At 47.1% G+C, this 16639-nt stretch overlaps 1 protein-coding gene across 1 annotated transcript in view; it reads left to right on the top strand.

Annotated features, from left to right (window-relative positions):
* mmp23bb (matrix metallopeptidase 23bb) overlaps nt 1-14481 on the top strand; it is a 38668-nt gene extending 24187 nt beyond the window's left edge. The window contains exons 5-8 of the mRNA XM_072473743.1: nt 3608-3772; nt 5302-5412; nt 8740-8869; nt 11588-14481. Coding sequence (XP_072329844.1) covers nt 3608-3772; nt 5302-5412; nt 8740-8869; nt 11588-11801 — 620 coding nt within the window. The 3' untranslated portion in view covers nt 11802-14481. The remainder of the gene's footprint in view (nt 1-3607; nt 3773-5301; nt 5413-8739; nt 8870-11587) is intronic.
* The last annotated feature ends 2158 nt before the right edge of the window (nt 14482-16639 follow it).

Below are 16639 nucleotides of genomic sequence, written 5' to 3' on the forward strand. Positions count from 1 at the left end.
GAATATAGTCAGAGCCGATTTAGTCTCTCCTCCTATGACAGCCTGCCATCCCAGGAATCAGCCTGGTAAACCTTCACCACACTCCCTCCAAAGCAAGATTCAAACAGAGTAGGGAGTTCTCCGCAGTGTCCTGGCCAAAATCTGTTTCTCAACCAACTTCACCAAAAAAAAAAGATTATTGTGAAGTTCTTGGGTAGGAACAGACGATTCAGCTACATTCAGGAAGGACAGAACTGTTGCACGTGCTGTGAAACTATGGATTCTTTTCACTCCCATTGCTGGTACGTGTGTGTATGGTAGCCTCAAATGGACAAAATGCACACTGCAATTTTCGATACACTACAATGATCTGTTCATTGTCACACTGTAGTCAACGGCAGCTTGCCAGGCACACATTTCCTGCAGTGGTTTCTACATTACAACAAGACTCAAAAATTCTTAATTGGGCATCAAGCACTTTGAGACACCTTTGAGTTTGTGAAAGGGGAGTAATAAATGCAAGTTCTTTCCTTCGCCAAGGCTCTAAGTCATTCCAGCTTTCTGTAGCAGAAGGAAATGAAGACAATGATGAGTAAAACTGTTTTGTTTTGCCCGGCAGCATCTCCCTAATGTTTGCTTTGTCCCAGCTTCAAGTCCTGTTTCTGGCCGGGATCATGTGTCAGGTGACCAAGTTGGAAGATGATCGTCCCTGAGGAGGTACAGCTCCAGATGGAACAATAAGCATGAGGGAGACCAGGAATCTGGGAGCACAAGGAAGACTAGGAAACCTGGAGCATGAGGAAGCATTCAAAGGGATATTGAAAGCTGTGGGTAAACTGACCAGATTCAGACCAGATGGGATTAGCCAGTCATTTCAAGTATTTTAAGTAGATATTTAATAGGGTTCGACAGCAGGCAAAGTTGGAACAATTTGCACTATATTTATGAAGCATTTAATGCCTTGGCAAACTAGGCTATTGTCATGAGAATGTCGCTTTAAGAAATGTTTGGCTGCTCATGTTACTGCAGTGATGTCAGAGTGTGGGTGGAGCTGAGCTCTGGTTCAGCTTTTTAGTTTCACTTTGAGAAAGCTTGGGTGTGTCTGTCTTTTTGGTTTCGTTTTTCAGTGTGTTGCAGCTGAAGTCAGCCAAAGCAGCTGTACTGCTGAGCTCTCTGCCATGAAGGACTATCTCGTAATCATTTGGTTAATTCAGAATTATAAATGTTTTCAGTATTGAATGTAAACCCTGATGTGCTTCTGTTTAAAGGTTTCTTAAGTCTTTTGGATGTAAAAGGACAGCTTAAAGGATTACTTAGTGTTGTATTCTTTGGGGGTTATCTTTGAATTAATGGTTGCTAAGATATTCACTGTTTGTTTTAAAAAGGCTAACTTGAGTTCATAGAATAAACATTGTTTTGTTTTAGAAAGTTCTGGTCCATTTCTGCTGTCCCACACCTGTAGAGTGAGCCATGTGCTCCCCATACCACAATCTATTAAAAGTTGTGGGTCAGGTGAACTCCATGATACACTTTGGGGTTCTCTAAACCCTGGCCCATAACACAATGGGCCAAGTGCTGGTACGTGGGATTTGAATAGTGCTGGATGGCTAGCATGAGCATAGTGGGCTAAAGGGCCTCTTTCTGTGCTGTAAAACTCTCTGACTCTATGTTGTCCTTACATCAGGGAAACAATATTAAAACTAGAGCTATGCTGTCCACGAAGCACTACATCACTCAGCGAATAAAGGAAAAGTGCATTGGAAGCAGTTCAGAGGAGGTTGACTGGACTAATACCAGGAAGAAGGGCATTGCCTTGTGAGGAAAGGCTGCACAGGCTGGGCTTGCAACTATAGAACCCCTACAGTGCAGAAGGAGGCCATTCAGCCATCATGTCTGCACCAACCCTCTGAAAGAGCACCCTACCTAGGCCCAATAACCCCACCAAACCTACTGGGGGGGGGGAACCAGAGCACCCGGAGGAAACCCACGCAGACATGGAGATAAAGTGCAAACTCCACACAGTCACCCAAGGCCAGGATCGAACCCAGGTCCCTGGCGCTGTTGACAAAACATAAATTTCTTTACCCGTCAGTCTGGCCTCAATAAAAGTCGAGATGGATTTGCAGGTACAGCATTAGTTATTTTATTTGACTTGCAAGTCTGTCTCAATTCACAGCGGTACAAAACACATCTTGCTTTCTGTACCTCCGGAATCAAGTGAATGTGTAAGACAAAGAAATCCCTACTGATGCACACAAATGGCATCAAGTTTCACATACACGATTCCCATAGATCATCCTATACCCCTCCTGACCTGGCCATACATCCTAATTGGCTCACTTCCAATCCCTTCCTCTGGCCCCCTATTACCCAACATCCTTTTCCCCACCGTAGCTGGACACACCTCCTCCTTGCTTTGCCATGCGGTCTGAAATCCTTTGTCTGTGAACTCACCAGGATGAGACTGGCCTATCTCGACATTACAGTAACTAATATCTCTAAAGTAACTATTTTATATCACAGTCGTCACTGTGAGGCAGCAGTGTTAACCACTGTCCCACCGTGTCACTTTACCGGGCTTTAGAAGAGCAACAGGTGACTTTATTGAAACATAGAAGATCCTGAGGGGTCTTGACAGGGTGGATATGGAGAGGATGTTTCCTCTTGTGGGAGAATCTAGTACGAGGGGTTGCTTTTTAAATATAAGGGCCGCTCATTCAAGACAGCGATTAAGAGAATTATTTTCTCTCAGAGGGTTGTGAGTGTATGGAAAGCTGTCTCTCGAAAGGCTGTGGAAGGAGAGTCCTTTGAACATATTTAAAGCAGAGCGAGATAGTTTCTGCACTAACGAAGGGGTGAAAGGTTATCGGGGGTGAGGCAGGAATGTGGGTTGATGTTACATTCAGATCAGCCATGATCTTATTGAATGGAGGAGAAGGCTCGAGGGGCCGAGTGGCCTGCTCCTGCTCCTAATTCATATGTTCGCATTAAATCAGGAACTGTTGAAGTTGGGAGGTTAATTGAAGATCTCAAGCTGAGATTGATGTATTTTTGTTGAGTAAATGATATTAAAGAATATGGAAGCAAGGCTCTTCTGAAAGTGAAGGGCCGGAATTTTAAAATCAGAAGAAAATTAATTCACTGCAGGGAATTGCATATTTGGCATTGTGAGGTAACCAATCCTGGCCTGTATTGAATTTGGATTCCACTGGGAAAACTGTAGGGAATTTTCAGGATAGCTCAGCAATATCCCAAGTTCAGCTTTTGTGCTGGGAAAACATGTACAGAGGCTGGGAAGCAGGCTTGCCTTCCTCGATCAGAAATTGAACCTTGCTTTAAAATCTCCTCCAAAAGCTCGCACCTCTGAAAGTGTGACAGATCCTCAGCAAATCACCAGCTTGAATGATTTGCCCGTAACTCTTTGAACCCTGAATATTTAGATTCAAAGGCAAGAGTGGTGCCACTGAGACATGGCTGAGAGTCGCAGGAGGAGGTCCCGGGAGATTAATCTCTCATCAAGTGACCAACGGATTCTCCTGCTATTAAAGGATCTTCAGTGTTTATCAGTTAATCCTGGCCCCCTTCTCTCCTGCTCTATTTGATTGGTTTTGCTCTGCTGTGTTGACAGGCGTTTGGCTGAATGATTTGGTGCAGGTTGCAGCTCACGAGATTGGCCATGCACTGGGGCTGATGCACTCGCGCAATGCGAGTGCGTTGATGCATCCCAACGCAACGTTTACAGGACAGCGAAGAATCACGCAGGATGACATCTGGGGAATCCAGAGACTATACGGTATGACTACTATTTACCACAGTCTGGAGTGCATTACCTGTGATGACATGGATAAAGCAATTCTGTATACAATATTATACACAACCTCCGACCACCAGGTGGCAGTGTGAACCTACCAGGTGACTCTGTGTCTAGGGGAGTGGGGAGTAAGTCGTGTTGGTGGATAGACATATTTTGCAGTAGCTCTAGAATAGTTAGTTAGTGTCAGTAGTTTGTTATTGATTTATTCCAGTCATCTTTACCACGCAGTTATTTCATAATAAATTATTTAAACTCGATATTTTGTAGCGCATCATTCATACCAGCCAGTCTACAGAATGTGGCACTACCTGTTTCAATCGTAACTTTCAAAGGGGAATTGGATAAATATTTGAAAAGAATAAATTTGCAGGGATCGAGGAGCCAAGGGGGAGCGAGTGGGAACTAATTGGATAGTTCTTTCAAAAAGCCAGCAGATTATGAGGGGCCAAGTAACCCCCTTCTGTTCTGTAAGATTGTCTTTGTAATGATCCTCACTAGACTCACGGGATGAGCCAATTGATCTCCCCAGGAGGCTCGTGGAATAAGGCCCCCCCCCCCTTCCCTGAGGAGCGGAGGCCTAGCAGCTGAGGCTCGTGAACCAAGGCACTGAAAAGCCGGCCCGGATTGGGACCGTCACGATCGGTAGCCCCGGCTGGGCCTTATGTGCTGTATGCAGCGCTGCAGCCTTTACTTTTGTGTGACTGAATAAACCTTTGTTGTTGAACCTTCTCGGGACTCTTGAAGATATTATAGTCTTCATGGGGCCAAATGATGACTCAAGAAATGAGAAACTTCAATTTCTGACCTTGGTAAGTGTGCGGAAATAAGATTGTAAATTCACAACATCTGGAATTGTGCGCTGTTTAATTGGCACAGTTATTACTCACCTGCTTAGTGCGGGATGCTGAGAATTACAGATGTGTCTGTTCCCATGTGGTGAGTTAGACAAATGGTGCCTTTATTACAGCTGTTTTTTCTGTATCTAATGTTGTTGATGATAAAAACATGCCAGGGTAATGGGCTTCACTTAAATATTGGTACTTATTTCCAGTGCTTTCACAGAATTGTACTGCAGTAAAGGAGGCCATTTCTGGCCTGTTGCTCTGAAAGTTATCCAATTAGCCCCTGACCTCACACCATTTTAACTTTCTCTCTTCCGATTTTTACTGTGAAAGGAAAGTTTTTAAAAAAAGACTGATTAAATGGCTGGCCTGTATTGCTGTTTTACTGCTGCTGTTTTCTCCAGTAGGTGTCACTCCTTCCCGTGCTAGGCTGCACTGCTTTTCCCAAGTCACTATTTTCAATTTAGATGCTCCCCACAAAGGGGGGATTCTCGTTCTGGCCAATGCTCGTACACACCCACCCCCATCGTCTGTGCACACCCACTTAGGACAGGGTCTGCGAGGGAGTGATTGACGGCCGTAACTCGGGGTGATTTTCCACTCTCTGACCTGGTATGTCCATTGCAACATGCCACCCTCACACAATGCCCTCTCCTTCTCTTGCAGGCTGTATTGATAAGAGGAGACTGTGCCATCCCTGGGCTCGACTTGGATTCTGTAAGAAGCGACGCTCATTCATGAAAAAACATTGTCCTCAAGTGTGTGACCTGTGTTTTGGTGAGTTTCAATCCTGCCTGAGGTTTGCAATAACGACACTTTTTTAATTCATTCTCAGGATCTGGGCGTCTCTGGCTAAGCCAGTAATTATTGCCCACCCCCAATTGCCCTTGCGAAGGTGGTGGTAAGCTGACTCCTTGAACGTCTGCAGTCCATATGTTATAGGTACACTCACAGTGCTGATCGGGAGGGAGTTCCAGGATTTTGACCCAGCGACAGTGAAGGAACGGCGATATTCATAGAATTCATAGAATGTACAGTGCAGAAAGAGGCCATTCGGCCCATCGAGTCTGCGCCGGCTCTTGGAAAGAGCACCCTTCCCAACCGCACACCTCCACCCGATCCCCATAACCCAGTAACCCCACCCAACACTAAGGGCAATTTTGGGCACTAAGGGCAATTTAGTATGGCCAATCCACCTAACCTGCACATCTTTCAACTGTGGGAGGAAACCGGAGCACCCGGAGGAAACCCACGCACACACGGGGAGGATGTGCAGTCTCCGCACAGACAGTGACCCAAGCCGGGAATCGAACCTGGGACCCTGGAGCTGTGAAGCAATTGTGCTATCCACAATGCTACCGTGCTGCCGATATATTGCCAAGTGGAGGTGGTGAGTGACTTGGAGGGGAACCTCCAGGTGGTGGCGTTCCAATATGTCTTCTGCTTGCTGTCCTTGTTCCTCTAGATGGTAGAGGTCATGGTTTTGCAAGGTGCTGTACTAGGAAACTTGGCGAATCGCTGCAGTGCATCTTGTAGATGGTACACACGGCTACCCCTGTGCGTCAGTGGTGGTCGGAGCGATGGTTTAAGGTGGTGGATGGAGCACCATTCAAGCGGGTGTTAGCGAAAGGGCTGTCAATCAAGCAGGATGCTTTGTCCTGGATGGTGTTGAGCTTCTTGAGTGTTGTTGGAGCTGCACTCATCCAGACAAGGGGAGAGCATTCCATTACACTCCTGACTTGTGACTTGTGGATGGTGGACAGGCTTTGGGGAGTGAGGAGGTGTGTCACTCATTGCTAAGCTCCCAGCCTTTGAACTGCTGTTGTTGCCACAGTATTTATATAGCCAGTCGAGTTCAGTTTCTGCTGTGCCCATTAGTGCAACCATCGTAGGGACAGAGCTCCTTGTTTTGTGTAACATTTGGTGCTCATGCCGTGATGGGTGTCACTCAGGTCCCTACCGCTGCTGGAGGAGGGTTGGGAGAAATGGCAGAGGCCAGATATCCTTGTGGACCGTAGAAGGCCCAGGCCTCGGAGCAGGAGGGCCGATGGTCTTTTGTCAGATGCCTCTCACTTCTCACCAGGAGGCAGCCATTCGACTCCTAAGCCTCTACTCTTATTGAATTAATAATTCAAAAGGGCTGGTTTAGCTCAGGGGGGCTACACAGCTGCTTTGCAATGCAGAACGAGGCCGGCAGCGCGGGTTCAATTCCCATACCAGCTGAGAATTCTGAATTCTCCCTCTGTGTACCCGAACAGGTGCCGTAGTGTGGCGACTCGGGGCTTTGCACAGTAACTTCATTGCAGTGTTAATGTAAGCCTACCTGTGGCAATAATAAAGATTATTATTATTAAAGGCTAATTGATATCTTAACTTCATGTACCCAACGTTAATCAATTAATAAACTTTCCTGGCAAAAACCTCGCTATCTCAGTTTTGAAAAAGGATACCTCAGCAGCACTTTGGGAGAGTTCCCAACTCCCACTATCGTTAGTGCGAATAAAGGTTTTCTGACATCACTCCCAACGCGAATTTGAAGTTGATACTTCCTTGTGCTGGACTCCTCCTATCAGAGAAAATAATTTATCTTCATTTACCCTTCCAACATCCTTTAATCATCTCAAACACCTCAAGTAGATCACCCTTTAACCTAATATACTCAAAATAATACAATCCTAGTCCATGCTTCATAATTTAATCCTTTTAGCCCCAGTGCTTTTGCCAATTCATTTATTTATTTAACCCAAGCAAACACGGGGAGAATGTGCAAACTCCACACGGACAGTGACCCAGAACCCGGCAAAGCAGCCGTGCTAACCACTGCGACACCGGGCTGCCCTTCAATTAATTGACGGGTTTATCGGCATCACTGGCTCTAGTTGTCCTTGGCAAGTTGATGGTGAGCTGCCTTCTTGAACTGCTACAGTTTCTGAGGTGTAGGTATCATGTTGGTGCATCTGTGCTGTGCCCACTCCAAGACGAACACATTCTTCCTGAGGTGCAATGTCCAGGACAGCCTGTCTAACCTGAGCTTTCCATAACTTTCCACTCCTTTTTATTCGAGCTCCTTTCTTGTCAATGAGATAAAATCCTCAGACCCATCTTTCTTATCAAACTACTGTCTGGAATTGCCAATCCTGATTCCACATATTCCTCGAGGTTTCACCACATAATCTCCCAACTCCAACTGTTCCACTGGAGCCTTTTTCCTGCCGTGGGGCTGCTCAATGCCTCCAACCAATAAGAATATCTCCCCTTTACCTAATTGGATGACTCCTGTGGGTCAAACAACATTTGCCTGCATCCTCGTCGCCAATATTTTCAAAACTAATCAACAACAAAAGAAAATGAAAGAGAACCCATTTATTTTAATGTTTCCTATTCATCTGAGTGTTGACACTGGCCTGGAGATTGATCTTCAATTCCTGGACACTCCCGGAGATTTGACAAACCCACCAATTCAATATGTCTGCCCCACCTCACCTATCCCTGACTACAACCACTCGGACTTGGAGATCATCAGGAGTCGGAAATGACAAAAACAGAAAATGAAAGGCTTTAATTTTAAACAAATATATTTCCTTGGAATAACCATGAAAGGATCGGGGGGGTCATGAAATCACGACAGTGCAGAAGGAGGCCATTCGGCCCATTGAGTTTGCACCGATCCTCTGAAGGAGCACCCTATCTAGGCCCACTCCCCCGTGCTATCTCTGTAACCCCACCTAAGTTTGGACACTAAGGAGCAAATTCAGCATGGCTAATCCACCTAACCCGCACATCTTCGGATTGTGGGAAGAAACCGGAGCACCCAGAGGAAACCCACGCAGACACGGGGGGAACGTGCAAACTCCGCACAGACAGTCACCCGAGGACGGAATTGAACCCGGCTCCCTGGCGCTGTGAGGGTAGCAGTGCTAACCACTGTGCCACCGTGCTGCCCCCGAGCATGAGATTCATGCTCAACCACTAATTTACAACATTCTTCATTTTTGACCTGGGAATCCTCCAATCAGCATAACGACAGAACCACGAATAGTTAACTTGTTGCTGACGAAGTGGGGACTTTTGACTCCCTAACAGACTTTCCTTGTTTGCATTCAGAACCGCCAGATGCAGCAATTACAACCACTGCTCTGCCTCAGAACGTCAAGATGAAATATGTATCCAAAGGTCGCATAGTGACCTTCCGATGTGGAAAGACTGTCTCACATTCAACTCCTCTGAATGTCAGGTGAGTTTCACTGAACCATTGTCGCGTAATCACCCATTAATGCTGCAGAAACTTGCTGTATTCATGTACCATTTATTCCAATAAAGCTGGGAATTCCCCCAGTGCCCTGGTCAATTTTCCCTCTCAAACAATGGTAGTACAACAACATCTTGCATTTAAATAGCAGCTTTAATGTAGTCCAGTGCAGCACTGTGGTGCCCACTTGGGGTCGAGATGATACACACAGTCTCAGGCCGTAGAATTGTGGTTCATTGTGTCATCGCTGAGTCAGGAGGTTGAGAGTTTGAATCATACACCAGGGACTTGAACACACATTGCAGGCTGACCTTCCAGTGCGGTATTGAAGGAAGGCTGAAACCAAAGAGAAAATGCTGGAAAATCTCAGCGGGTCTGGCAGCATCTGTAGGGAGAGAAAAGAGCTAACGTTTCGACTCTGACCACTCGTTGTCAAAGCTAACAGACAGAGAAAGTGGGGAATATTTATACTGTGGAGCGAGAATGAAAGATGAGTCACAGCCTCAGAAACCCAGGGAAACCGGGTGCTAATGGTCGCAGAAACCAAGGGGAAAGAGTGCTAATGGCCGTCCCCAGAGAGGATAAAAGGTTTGAGAGGCCAAACAGCAGAGAAACTAACATCAGAGGATGAACTGTAGATGTGGAGGGAGGGGGAAGCAAAGAGGAGAAAGGGTAAGGAAAGAAGGATAAGATGGTGGGGGGTTAATATATATTACATAGAACATTACAGCGCAGTACAGGCCCTTCGGCCCTCGGCGCCGACCTGAGAAACCACTCTAAAGCCCATCTACACTATTCCCTTAGACAAGAAAGAAAGAAATGGTAAAAGACAATTAAAATGAAATGGGTTGGTACCATTTCTTTCTTTCTTGGCTTAATATATATTAAATCCCCCCCCCCCCCCCTCCACCCCACCATCTTATCTGGTTTCAGATACAGCATCCACAGTAATTTGCTTTTATTGAAGGTAGGCTGTGGTGTTTTGGATGAGTTGATGAACCAAGGCCAACATCGACATTCTCAGAATGAGAGATCCAACAACACTATTTTGAAGAAGAGCCTGTTCCCTGGGCAATGTTTATCCCGCAGAGGAATCACTCAAACAGATAATCTAGTCAATATCAGATTGCCATTTGTGGGATGTTGCTGTGCGCAAATTGGCTGCCACTTTTCCTACTTTACACCAGTGATTGCACTTCAGAAAATACTTCATTGCCTGTACGATGCTTCTGAATGTCCTGGACACGGTAGCACAGTGGCTAGCACTGTTGCTTCACAGCACCAGGGTCCCAGGTTCGATTCCCAGCTTGGGCAACTGTCTGTGCGGAGTCTGCACGTTCTCCCCGTGTCTGCGTGGGTTTCCTCCGGGAGCTCCGGTTTATCATAGAATATACAGTGCAGAAGGAGGCCACACGGCCCATCGAGTCTGCACCGGCTCTTGGAAAGAGCACCTTACCCAAGGTCAACACCTCCACCCTATCCCCACAACCCAGCAACCCCACCCAACACTAAGGGCAATTTTGGACACTAAGGGCAATTTATCACGGCCAATCCACCTAACCTGCACATCTTTGGACTGTGGGAGGAAACCGGAGCACCCGGAGGAAACCCACGCACACACAGGGAGGACGTGCAGACTCCGCACAGACAGTGACCCAAGCCGGAATCGAACCAGGGACCCTGGAGCTGTGAAGCAATTGTGCTATCCACAATGCTACCGTGCTTCCTCCCACAAGTCCCGAAAGACATGCTGTTAGGCCATTTGGACATTCTAAATTCTCCCTCTGTGTACCTGAACAGGCGCCGGAAAGTGACGACTAGGGGCTTTTAGGTAACTTCCTTGCAGTGTTAATGTAAGCCTACTTGTGACAATAAAGATTGTTATTATTAGGTCAAGAAAAATGCTAACTAAATGCAAGTCTTTCTCAAAATTATTTCTGAAACACAACTTCAGTGGAGCTGCAAAGCATGTTCTATGGGTGTAATACAGATCACTCAGGGTGTCTATCTGCTGTGACATGCACCTTTACCTGCATGTTGTCCCCTGGAGTTATGGATAGTGATGGTAGAGGCTCCAACTTACTTTCCATCACATCACCGACCAGGAATCTCTCCCACTCTGACCACCCGCTATTGGCCTGTGTTGGAAGGATTTTCCGATTGATAGCAACCTGTTTGGCCGCATTGCGAACACATCTTCCTTGGCTATCAAATCCTGAGCTGGGGCTCGAACCCTGAGCCTCTGACTCAGAGGCAGGGATGCCATAAGATCTCTCCACTGGCGCTAAAGCAGGAACGATTTTCCTTTCCATTTACTTCCATCATAGAGTCACAGAGTCATGCAGCATAGAAACTGACCCTTCACCCAAGTGTGCAGTGTAATTGGCCCATTGTGTGTTTCTGTCGAATTAGAATTTCTCTCTCTGTCTTGCAGTTTAAGTAGATATTGAGCATCCTGTGGTATTATTCCCCTTGCATTCTAACTGTCCGTGATGCCTTACCAGAATCCACACTACCTAAAAGAAAACAGGCTAACTGATCATTCATTTAATTACTTTTTATGGACTCTTAATGTATAAAATGGGCGATGTCTTTAGCACTTGGCATCACCTACAACTACTCTTAGTGTGATGGGGGTGCTAGATAAATGCAAGCCCTTCCTCTTCCTGCTACAATAATTAACATTTGGTGTGTTTCTTTCAGTTGGTACAAGGACGGGGAATTATTAGCCAATTCAGTGCCTGGATACTTCATTGTGAAGGACCAGGACCTCAGTATTGTAGCAAATGAGTATAACGAGGGACTGTACACGTGCCAAATCCAGCGGAAAACCTCGACGATTCAAGCCAATTCTTGGTGGATCAGAGTCAAGGAAGACAATGACATTGCTGAGCCTCAAGGTGTCGACTCCCGCTGAGGATGAGTGTGGCAACATGGGATCAATCCAAACCGTCGTGAAACATGTCATCATGACCACAGAGGACAATGACCTAGTTAGGACCAATTGCTTGACACTGGCAATGGACACTCACTCACAACATCACTGATTTCCCCAACCAGATGGGCGTGAGTCTGAATCATGATGCGGCCTGAAATTGCGAATTTAATCAGCTCCAAATGAAGTCTTTGAGGTTGTTGCCGAGCACCTTATCTGAAGGAAATGTTCCTGTCGGGGAAGGGGGGAAAAAACACAAATTCTGCCCATCTTGCTCACAATGGATGTTCACAATGTCAAATCAGTGAAGGTTTATATGCCTTTTCTTTTATTCATTCATGGGATGTGGTGTCGCAGGCTGTGCCAGAATTTATTGCCCATCCCTAATTGCCCTTGAGGGGCCAGTTAAGAGTCAACCACATTGCTGTGGGTCTGGAGTCACATGTAGGCCAGACCGGGTAAGGACGGCAGATTTCCTTCCCTAAAGGGCATTAGTGAACCAGTTGGGTTTTTACGACAATTGGCAATGGCTTCATGGTCATCATTAGACTTTTAATTCCAGATTTTCTATTGTATTGAAATTGCACACTCTGCAATAGCAGGATTTGAACTCGAGTCCCCAGAGCCTTACTCTGGGTCTCTGGTTTACCAGTCCAGTGACAATGCCACTGCACCACCACCTTGTCCGCCCTCCCCTCCTCTTGAAAACTGTGAAGAGGGCTGATAAAAGAGTTTTGTAGATTCTGTTAAATTGGAAGGCAAAAGAAGGGAATTTGCCAAGTTAATGCTTTTTTTCACATGATTACACAAGAATTAATTTCCCTTTGGTAATTGAGCCAGCAATGAATGAATTGCCAAGCTCACAGACTTCAGAAGGAAATGGTAAATTGGATGGGATGATTGTGGGATGAATCCAACCCCATTCAATGCCCATTTAAATAAATTAATGGGAAATTGGCTCTATTATCGGTGCTCATGTTTTTTTTCACAAATTTAAGAGTACCCAATTCATTTTTTCCAATTAAGGGGCAATTTAGTGTGGCCAATCCACCTACCCTGCACATCTTTTGGATTGTGGGGGGCGAAACCCATGCAAACACGGGGAGAATGTGCAAATTCCACACGGACAGTGACCCAGAGCTGGGATCGAACCTGGGACCTTGGCGCCGTGAGGCAGCACTGCTAACCACTGAGCCACCGTGCTGCCTGGGCACTTATCCCAAGTACAATTTGGGTTCCCAACCCCCCAGGATTTGGCCTGAAGACCAATATTCGTTCATGGGACGTGGGCATCGCAGGGCATTTATTGCCCATCCCTAATTGCCCCTTGAGGGGACAGTTAAGAGTCAACCATTGCTGTGTGTCTGGAGTCGCATATAGGCCAGACCAGGTAAGGACGGCAGATTTCCTTCCCCCAGGTGGGTTTTTACGACAATCGACAGTGGTTTCATGGTCATCATTAGACGTCTAATTCCAGACTTTTATTGAATTCAAATTTCACCATCTGCCGTGTCGGGATTTGAACCTGGATCCCCAGAGGATTACTCGGGTTTACTAGTCCAGTGACAATACGACTACGCCACCTCCTCACTGAGTCTTTCTGCTTTCTAACTGACGAAGGAAGGCAGTGCATCACAAGAATGTTCGCCGCTTAATGGCTGGAGCGTGTGGGGAAATCCCTGTGATGATACCTCCCGGAATATCTTTAATTACAGTTGGCATTCCTAAAACTGCGAGAACGTACCGCGAGTATTCTGATCCATGTGTTCAGTTGTGAGTTTGAAGTGGAATGAAGCTCTGAGGACTGTTACAACATCTCTTTGGCTCAATTCCCTTGTCTGTTGTGTCAATATTTAAGCTCATGGAGTCGCTGCGAACAAACAACAGCGTGGGACCAGTGTAATCGTTGGTGTAACTGTGCCAATTCATTAATGTCCTGAGTCTAAACATTGACTTACACCGGAGAAATAAAATCATCGCTTTAAACGCAGAAAATACTGGAAATCGCCAAGAGCTTTGTTGAGTCCTTCAGCTCACTGATCTCACTGTTCAAAATATCCACCGTGCCATCAATTCATTAAACATCCTGCTGCTTCATAGTGAGCGCTGTGGAAAGAGAGGGGCACAGTGGGCTAAATAGCTGGCTTGTAATGCAGAACAAGGCAGCAGCGAGGGTCCAATTCCCGTACCAGCCTCCCCCGAACTGGCGCCGGAATGTGGCGACTAGGGGCTTTTCACAGTAACTTGATTGAAGCCTATTTGTGACAATAAAAGATTATTACTATTAGGTTTAACATCTCATTCAAAACATGGCACCTCAACTCTGCATTGCAGTGACAGCCCAGAGCGTGGGTTTAGGTTTTTGCAGACGGATAGGAGCACAAAGCATTCTGACTCCGAGGCTAACGTGCTATCACCGAGCCACAGCTGTACCTAATTTATCCTGCTGCGTCGAATGAGTGACGGCCTTTACTGAGCAGAATTGAGAGATTTGTGACTTTTTCCCTCCCTCACAAAGTGCCCTTGCCAGCAATTGTCTATTCATTGATACTCCCTGAAGACATGGTAATCTGGCAATGTTGTCCAATACTTAACTACCCAGCCACATGTGGCTAATTGTATTCTTGAATCATAAATAAAAAATGAGTAACATGCACTGCCATAGGGCTGTGATTTCTAGTCTCAATATTTGCACGATGTGTACATGTCAACCATTTGCATTTGTTGGTAAAATGATGAGAGGGAAAGCACAGTTGCAAATGTTTTTTTGATCGTTATGTGTTTTGCTTCTTTGGACACTAAATAGCAGTAGATGTTGGTCAAGTAGATATACACATCGGCATGTTTATTCACCTGTATTGTGTGAGGGTGTGTAAGACCACGATGATAATGCAGGTGTCAAAACAGTGTCACTGCAGCCACACATGCAGTTAGTCAGTGGTTTTTCCTCAATAATACAGATGATAATAATAACCTTTTATTGTCACAAGTATGAAGTTACTATGAAAAGCCCCGAGTCGCCACCTTCCTGCACCTGTTTGGGTAAGCTGGTACGGGAATTCCAACATCAACAACTAAATTACATTTAAATCAAGTGAATGCCACAGACTCAGGCACAATTCATGTTGAATTATCATAGATCATAGAATTTACAATGCAGAAGGAGGCCATTTGGCCCATCGAGTCTGCACTGGCCCCTGGAAAGAGCATCCTACTTAAGCTCACACCTCCACCCCATCCCTGTAACCCATAACCCCACCCAACCCTATTGTACACCAAGGGCAATTTAGCATGGACAATCCACCTAACCCGCACATCTTTGATTAATTGGCTGACTATGCATATAATCATGATTATCAAAATATTAGGGGCGGGATTCTCCCGTACCTGGCGGGGCGGGGGTCCCGGCGGGACGGAGTGGCGTGAACCACTCTGGCGCCGGGCCGCCCCAAAGGTGCAGAATCCTCCGCACCTTCAGGGGCTAGGCCTGCCCTGGAGTGGTTGGCACCCCGCCGGCCGGCGGGAAAGGGGCTTGGCGCCACGCCAACCGGCGCCGAAGGGCCCCTGCCGGCCGGTGCAAGTCGGCGCATGTGCGGGAGCGCCAGCGCGTCATCCCTGGGCATGCGCGGGAGTGTTCGTCTCCGCATCGGCCATCGCGGAGGACCACAGCGGCTGATGCGGAGAAATAGAGTGCCCCCACGGCACAGGCCCGCCCGCGGATCGGTGGGCCTCGACTGCGAGCCAGGCCACCGTGGGGGCACCTCCCGGGGCCAGATCCCCCCCGCGACCCCCCAGGAACATCGGCACCCTCGCCACCAGGTCCCGCCGGTAAGGGACCTACTCTGATTTACGCAGGCGGGACCGGCTACAGACGGGCGGGACTTCGGCCCATCGCGGGCCAGAGAATTCGGGCGGCCCCGGCACCCATTGAGTCGCGCCGGACCCTGCCATTCTCCGAGGCGGGCGGCACGATTCACGCCGGGCCAGTTTTTGAGGGGCAGGAGAATTGGGAGGACGGCGGGGGCGGGATTCACGCTGACCCCCGGCGATTCTCCCACCTGGCGGGGGGGTCGGAGAATCCTGCCCCAGGTCCTGTTTTCGACCTGAAGTCATACAGGGTAAGAAAGCATTTCCATGAAGGAATAAGGGAAAAGAAGAGAGTGACTGGCAGCAAAAGCAAAGACCTGGCAGATCATTTACCCTTTCCATATTGCGGTGCTGCACGCGTTAGGGATTAAGGACATTGCTTCAGGAGAGAAGGAAGGATTGTTTTCCCAAGTAAGTGGAATATTTATATTTCTTTGTTCTTAGGATATCGCTAAACTGCCACTTTGCCAACATAAGGTTCTAAGTAAGCTTGAGTCTTGGGTGTTCTCTGATAGGTCAAGGGAAGTACTACATGGGCAGCCTGAAGGCTTCACTTTGGAATTTTGGTATTGATGTCGGGTCCTGGGAGATGTTCGCCCAGGATCGCTGCACCTGGTGCTCCCTAAACCCCGCTGCGTCCTCCTTTGAAGACAAACACACATCAGAGGGAAAGGAAAAACACAAGGCGAGGCGAACCCGAATCAGCGGCTCATCCGAAACTCGGTTGCCTGTAGTATTCCCATTGAACCCTTGCTGCTGGGAACACCCCCCCACGGGTGGGGGTGCGTTGCCAGCAGGAAAAGAGAATCCAAAGAGCAAGAGAATTCCAGCCATTGTCATTTTGGCCGTTCCATTTGCAACATTGACAGTCTGAAAGGATGGGAGAAGGTTACGTTCTCTCTCATTTTCTTGATTCGCTAAACATTCGCTACACATTTCAGTGTCAGCAATTA

Source organism: Scyliorhinus torazame, chromosome 14 (genome assembly GCF_047496885.1).
Source record: "Scyliorhinus torazame isolate Kashiwa2021f chromosome 14, sScyTor2.1, whole genome shotgun sequence".
NCBI classification, from domain to species: Eukaryota; Metazoa; Chordata; class Chondrichthyes; order Carcharhiniformes; family Scyliorhinidae; genus Scyliorhinus; species Scyliorhinus torazame.